Raw genomic sequence first — 7,753 nt, forward strand, 5'->3', positions numbered from 1 at the left:
TAACACAGTGCGATGGTGATGATCAAACGATGGGGGAAAATAGCTCAATTTATAGATTGCCTGTTGTAGTGAAAACACATAATCAAGAACTTGTCCACATAGTAATAAACCAAAATTTCAGTGTAAGATCTAGTAATTCCAGTCTATCTAGGACTGCTCAAATAATCAAAAACTTGCCAAATAAGCAATCAATCAAAATTGCAAAATGGTTACGCTCAATTTCTGACACAAGAGAAAAGGATGGTCAACATGGATGTGTCCCAAGCGAGCCAATTCTTATGCAAGCTCATTAATATATACTCCCTCCGTCCCGTAATATATGATCATTTCGCAAGCTATCCATAATATAGGATCATTTCGCAAGCTAACATAGCTTGGGAAAAAATGATCTCATATTATAGGACGGAGTGGGTAGGTTTTTGTAGTAGCCAACAACCATGATTATTGCTTTTCTTTTCATGTTGTTTGAAATCATTTAATTAATCTGTTGCTTTTGTTGTCTAGTTTATCTAGTAATTTCAGCGTAAGATCTAGTAATTCCAGTTTATCTAGGACTGCTCCACTAATCTGCGGCTACTCCGAATAAACAAAGCAGAAGGTGTACATATTCGCGCAGACACGAACATGTTCCGATCACCTAAGCCTGCCCGACACAGCATCTTAAGGCCCTGTTTGGTTCAGCTTTTATCGACGGATTCCGCTACCGCGTAGCAGAATCTGAACCAAAGGGCGAACCCAGCAGAATCCGATTCCAGAAATCCGCTGCCAAAATCTGAACCAAAAGCGGAAGTAACCCAGGACGCGCTTTTCAAAAATCCGCTGCGGACCAAAATCTGAAAAAGTTGTATCAGCTGGTTTGAATGACCTACATTTTTTTCACATCAGATTTTTCACAGCTATTTTTCCACAACAGATTTTTCACAGCTGCTTTTAGAAATCCACAGCTGAACCAAACAGGGCCTAAGCCCTGCGCGATTTACTAGCATCCATAAACTTTCATAAATAGCAAGAATTGAACAGCAAAAAGATCCTTGTTGCTACTGCCTCACATACTAGAGGAGGAGGAGGACAACGGGTGAGAAGGTCGTCGCTCCATATGCTCGAATTAACTGGATCTGGTCCTCTTGCTCGTCATCTCGATTTGTAGGGCACATCCGCTCGAGGTCGTCGTCTGTGATTTAGGCGGCCAAGCTAGCGACATGATTGGGTTAGTGGTCGGGACATTGCGGTGGAGAAGTGGAGATTTTTTTTTTTTTTTGAGAAACGGAGAAGTGGAGATAGGATGAGCGAAAAAAAGAAAAATTAACGAAGCGCACCGCCCTCTCATTATGGGCTGCCAAAAGAAGCCCAGTTTACGTGTTTCGGCCTCTGGGGCAGCAGCCCACAGGACAGCTGGGCCAAATTACACACAGTGCGGCACAAATCGCTTTACAGACGAGATTTCACTGCTAGGAACGTCCAGACCGTGCAAACAGACAGACCAAAACAGTAATCACTGAGAGACATGTCCTTAATAGTAATTAAGAGGAGACACATAAATATAAGATAGACATGTGTAATTGATCAATCAAAATAATCATGACATAGGTTGAGATCATGTTATATAGGCACGCAGTACATTTGGTGGGTTTAACAGTATGAATTTGCACTCATGTATAGAAACCGTCCTAAGGAATCTAGTAACTTTATTTCTGTAGGCGAAAATCAAGTGGATGTAAATCCCGTAGAAATTCTCCAAAACTATTTCAAATCAGATGAGGTCAAAGTTGAAGTTGTGCATCTTGGGTCAAGATGACAAGCGAACTATATATTCAAGCAAGAATTAAGGTTAGCCGCCTGCGAGTTTGACTTGTGGGCACGTTCTTTTTGTAAGTCATCACATTATTGCCCGTGATTCTAGAGAGTTGACGAATTTTTGGCATTCAGAAGCTCGTTCCTAGTCTTTGGCGGGGTGCATTCAAAAGCTAGTTTTGTATTCACTTTGACATTGAGCGCACATGGTTTGACTTTGAAGGCTCATTCAAAAGCTCTTAGTCATGTGGGTTTTGCATTGACTTTTGAACGTTCCTAGCATTAACTTTGAACGTGTAGCTATATAGGTAGCTAGCATTCAAGGCCTTGGTTAATCACCTCGATCGTGTCCTGGTACCACACACATTATTAGTAATTTAGTGGTTGCAAGAGCTTAGCGATGGTGCTCACGACGCTTCTCCTCCTAGGGCTCTTGGTCGGCCTCGCTGGCTCCAGCCCTCCGCCGGCGACTGTGGTCTGTGCTCACGGCACGTTCGACTGCACCGTCTCCAATGCGTACGGCTCCTTCCCGGACCGCACAGTCTGCCGCGCGGCCAACGCCACCTTCCCGCGCACCGAGAAGGAGCTGGTCGCGGCCGTGGCAGCCGCCGCGGCGGCCAAGCGCAAGGTCAAGGTGGCCACCAAGCACTACCACAGCTTCCCCAAGCTGGCCTGCCCCGGCGGCAGCGATGGCACCATCATAAGCACGGAGCGGCTCAACCGGGTGGTGAGCATCGACGTCGCCAAGGGGTTGATGACGGTGGAAAGCGGCATGGTGCTCCGGGACCTGATCAAGAAGGCCGCCGCCAAAGGGTTCGCGCTGCCGCACTCGACGTACTGGTCAGGGCTCACCATCGGAGGCCTGCTGGCCACGGGCGCGCACGGCAGCTCGCTGTGGGGAAAGGGTGGCGCCGTGCACGAGTATGTCGTCGGGATGAGGATTGTCACGCCGGCGCCAGCCAGCCAAGGGTTCGCGGTGGTACGGGAGCTCAGCGCCGACGATCCTGACCTCGACGCGGCCAAGGTCTCCCTCGGCGTCCTTGGTGTCGTTTCCCAGGTATGTACTCCCTCTTTGTACTAAATTATTTTGCTGCTTGCCACGTGACACATGTGGTAAATAATCCAACCAATTCAGCAAAAAGAAAAATTGCTGCTTCGGATGCATGCATGCATGCATGTAAATTGTAGGAGTAACAGAGTGCAAAATGTGCCACGTACAAAATGTGCAGGTTACGCTGGCCTTGCAGCCCATGTTCAAGCGGTCAGTGACGTTTGTGACTTGCAACGACTCGGACTTGGCGGAGCAGGCCGCCAAGTGGGGTAAGCTCCACGAATTCGCCGACATGGCGTGGCTGCCCGAGCAGCGCAAGGTGATTTACCGCAAGGACGACCGCGTGGCCATCACGTCGGCGGGCGATGGCCTCAATGACTACCTACCCTTCCGTCCCAACCCAACGGCCGCGCTCATCACTGCCAGAGTCACGGAGGAGCTTCTTGAGAAGAATATCAACGCTGTCGCCCGGTGCAAGGCGGCAAACGCGACGGTATCTTTGTTTGAGAGGGCAGCGTACGGCTTCACCAACAATGGTAGCGTCTTCACAGGGTACCCTGTGGTGGGGTTTCAGCACCGCATGCAAGCGTCTGGCTCATGTGTCGACAGCCCGGGAAACACCTCATGCTCGTGGGACCCGCGCACCCGGGGAATCTTGTTGGGCAACAATGGCTATAGCATCACGCTCTCTAGGGCGTCGGCATTCATCGCCGACATGCAGCAGCTTCGTGACCGCAAACCACTAGCCTTCTGTGGAATCGACGCCAAACTAGGTATACTCCTCCGCTACGTCAAGGCATCCTCTGCCTACCTCGGCAAGGAGGAGGACTCGATCGACTTCGATATAACCTACTACCGGAGTTTCACCAAGGGTGAGCCGAACCCGCACTCTGATGTGCTCGATGAGCTTCAACAGATGGCGCTACGCAAGTACGGTGCCATGCCTCACTGGGGCAAGAACCGCAACTTTGCCTTTGAAGGAGCCATTGACAAGTACCCCAAGGCCAGCAAATTTTTTGAGGTAAAGGGCAGGTACGACTCTGATGGGATCTTCTCGAGCGAATGGAGTGACCAGGTGCTGGGTATCAATGGGAGCCCGGTCATCGTTGAGAAGCGTTGCGCCATCGAGGGGCTTTGCGTCTGCTCAGACGACTCGCACTGTGCACCAGAGGAGGGCTACTACTGCCAGCCGGGGAAGGTGTACACAGAGGCGAGGGTCTGCTCATTCGAGTCCGCCATCTGATGTGTTTAGAAGGATACTTTTGTGAACATGATGTGTTTCCCTTTCCTGGTTCATTGTGGCCTGTGGTGATAAAAATAAACCGTGTCCAATCAATGTGAAGTTGTTTCTTCACCGGGATGGTTGTTGGTTGGTTTCAGGGGATGTAGTGTTTTCCATTTTGGTTTATGTTGTGTTGTCCTTGGACAGTGCTCCCAGTTTAATTAATTAGGATTGTCCTATGAAGAAAAAAGATTGGTAGTTTTACTCGAATGCCCTGCCCTGCCCTGCGAAGAGTAACCGATGCCACATAAAACACATCTGACGCCTCACGGAATCTCATATATATCATAGCTAGCTGATGAATTTAGCAAACCCCATATATATCATCGCTGGCTGATGAATTTTAGCAAACCCCATACCATATATACACTCAAGTCAAGGGCTCGATCTGTAACTTCCATGTCCACATGATACTGTGAGTAGTGAATAAGGCCTAAATTGATATAATCATTATCCCAGTACAACCATATGCCACCACTACGTTCATCATTACCAACTCCATAACTAGAACCACACCCTAAAATACTCCCTCCGTCCATAATATAAGACGTTTCAACGATACTGTGGGACAGAGAAAGTACGTGCTAAATTATCCACTCTTTTTTTTTTTAGTTTCAGCGATACAACCAATAGTGTCCCAAATCGCAAAGCTATTTTAAGGCAAGGTCGCTTCGTTGTCAATCGCGAAACTGTTGAGGACGCGGTGCAGCCTCCGGAGCCGGTTCAGCTGGGGCTCGTCGCAAGCATGCATGCAGGGTGGCATCTCGTCAGCTCTAAGAGCATCTCTTGCCGATGGTATGGTGTGTATCTGATTTTCTAAATTTTATTTAATATAGGTTTTATGATGTAAAAAGATTGGTACTTCTACATTGATGTGAAATTCTGTCATAGGTATTATTGTGAAATCACCCATGTAGTTCATGTAAAGAATTATTTGCGTTTACGAGCAGCTTTAACATGTGCGGTCCTCTTTTCACATGAGAGGTAACAACTTCTGTTCCGTTTTCCAATCTTGCATCGCCTGCTCATCTGTGTATGCCAGATCAGTGATGAAGTAATAATTTTGTCTAGCTGCATGTTGGAATGGAGGAATTTTTAACAGCTCAATCCTGTAGCTGTAATGTCAGCCTGTGTGTGTGCGCGCGCGCTCATGTTTTGTAATGTTGTTTCCTCAAGACACGGGCATGGATTTTGTCTTATGAATTTTCACTTGTGTGTCTCATGCTCATGTCAAGAATATTGCTATAAACGTTTGTATTCTTGAGCTCTTTTACGGTGATTGAAGAGTTACGATTTGTAATTTCACGTCACTCCATATCTGAAATTTTCTGACCATTAGATCTGGGAAATCACTTAAAGATTTTTTTTTCATTCATAGTTTTTTTTTTCGTTCCTCACAACACGTTCAGAGGCCATCCCAACGCACTAATGAGTCGGATTCCCCTCGCATAGCCTCTCGTGCGCCGTTCGGATCATCCCCACGCGGCGGCCCTAATCCAGTCGAGAAGCAGCAGTCCGGGACCTGGCTGTCGCTCCTGCCGCCAAGATTCCGCGTGCAGGCCCTAGGTCGCGGCGCCCCTGCTCCCTACGTTGCAGGACCTTGCTGTCGCTCTTGCAGGCCCTACCTCGCGGCGCATCCAATCTGCCTGCCGGCCAACCCTGTACGTCGCCATCGGGAGCTTTGCCGGCAAGGCGTGCAACGGGTCCGGTCTACCCGTGCGGCCAGACTCCTATCCAGGTTCGTCTCCCTCACATCCCTTTTCTTGTTCTTGATTGATACCTTGAAAATATGTTGGCTTCAACTCTGAGTAATGAAGGACTGGTAAACACCAAAATTTGTTCTCTTTCCCGGAATTAATCAATTCCCAGTTCAGTTCCTGCTCTGCATTTTCTTGTTTTGGGATTCAGTACAAATCGTTGCACACAAGGAATGCTTGCATATCCAATTAATCGAACTGCTGCTCTCCGCCGTATGCCGGATACCTTGCCCACTACATGTAGGTGCATACATGTTGTACTAGCTCCTCTGATGCTCATGTTGGCGCCGTGCAGACGTTGTCCCATGGTGTGATTGCCACTCAACTAAGTACTACTGCTCCTCTGATCCGCGACCAGCTGCTAGTTTAGCCTACCAAAATGTCTTATATTTTGGGAATAGAGGTAGTAGTTCATATCATAAATTATTTAATTATACTTTCTACAAATTTTAGTGCTGAAATAAAATAATACTGGACCATGAAAGTGGCTAGAGAACAAATGAAATCTTGTCATCGGAATGTGATACTTCAGTACGAATGTCCTCTAATGCTGTTTGCTGTTCTTAGGGAATTGTTCGTAAGGAATGGAGATCTATCTTTCCTTTAAAATATCTACTCCTATTGAGTTTTACTAGCACATATGCCCGTGCGTTGCAACGGGAAAGATTTTCTTTTTGCGTGAAGCAAAGGGAAAGATAATTGATGTTTCATCGGAAAAAAGGGTCTCCACAATGGTAGGCGAGAGCAAGGGGTTATGTTCTTCTCGCTGGACATGTTTTACAGGCGAAATCTTGATAGTGGTGGGGTTGGTCGGCATGGTGGCGAGCACCCAACGCCTTTTTTCCTCTGAGTCTGACACCATCTCGGGGTTATGCCTGCCTCCTCATTTGGTGGCTGCGCGATAACCTTCAGGACAGGGTTGCTTCGACCACTCTATCCTACAACGGTGTAACCGGGTGGGTTATTAATTGCAGCGCATAAATCCTGTTCATTAGCATAAGCAGACATGAATGTCCCTTCTTTTGAAGGTTTATACTCTTTGATTATTTTAGTGCTCAAGTGCTTATAATTTTAATCTAATTAAAGTCAAACAACATATTCTCTTCTATTGGCATGTGCCAACAATTTCTTTCATTTATAGTCAACCACCATAGAAACCGTTAACTAATGGCCAGCGCGAATATTAAAAAAAATGCTATAGCATCAGATTAGAAATATTTTTATTTGAACATTAAAAAAATATGAAATGGCGAATAATCTTGGAAATGTGAACAATTTTTTAACATATGCCCGTGTGTTGCAACGGGAGAGACAATATGAAACAGGAACATTTTTTGAAATTTACAAAAAAAATTAGAAAACATGATCCTTTTTATAAAATCACTAATATTTTTGAATTGGTGATTCCTTTTTTAAAATGGGAACATATTTTCAACATTCAGAACAATTTTAGAAAATGGATTTTTTAGACACGGACGTTATATTCAATTTGCGAACATTTCAGTAAAACAATAATATCTTTAGAATTTTGAACAATTTTTAAAATGTAACTGTTTTTTGAATATCTCAAGCAAATTTGAAAAAAAACTATATTTTTTAAATTTTGAACAACTTCTCGAGCGAGAAAATAAAATTCCAAAAAATATTCAAAAAGTATTTGTTTTAAATTTCTGGAAAGTTTTTGGAAATTTAACAAAAATTGAAATTCTGGAAATTTTGTGGAAAAAAATAAAGTTGAATGGGAAAAGAGAAAAAAGTAAACAGGAAAGAAAAAGTAAAATAATAAGTAAAGGAAAACGAAAATGGGCCGGCCCAGTCTTGGGCGCCCTGTGCGAAGGTCATACTATACGGCGCACAGTGCGGCAAATGGTG

The 7,753-nt window shown here is 45.5% G+C and overlaps 1 protein-coding gene across 1 annotated transcript; it reads left to right on the forward strand.

Annotated features, from left to right (window-relative positions):
• Positions 1-2,191: 2,191 nt before the first annotated feature.
• Positions 2,192-4,267, forward strand: LOC123141964 (L-gulonolactone oxidase 2-like). The gene is made up of 2 exons (XM_044561010.1): positions 2,192-2,848; positions 3,021-4,267. Exons 1-2 carry the CDS (start codon positions 2,192-2,194, stop codon positions 4,083-4,085), a joined length of 1,722 nt encoding a protein of 573 aa, XP_044416945.1. The 3' UTR covers positions 4,086-4,267.
• Positions 4,268-7,753: the final 3,486 nt, after the last annotated feature.

This window comes from Triticum aestivum, chromosome 6D (genome assembly GCF_018294505.1).
Source record: "Triticum aestivum cultivar Chinese Spring chromosome 6D, IWGSC CS RefSeq v2.1, whole genome shotgun sequence".
Lineage (NCBI taxonomy): Eukaryota > Viridiplantae > Streptophyta > Magnoliopsida > Poales > Poaceae > Triticum > Triticum aestivum.

Excerpts from the sequence above, each read along its gene's own strand:
- LOC123141964 (XM_044561010.1), top strand. The coding sequence starts at position 2,192 with ATGGTGCTCACGACGCTTCTCCTCCTAGGGCTCTTGGTCGGCCTCGCT. Across the intron at positions 2,849-3,020 it reads TCCTTGGTGTCGTTTCCCAG|GTTACGCTGGCCTTGCAGCC; the intron begins GTATGTACTCCC and ends CAAAATGTGCAG.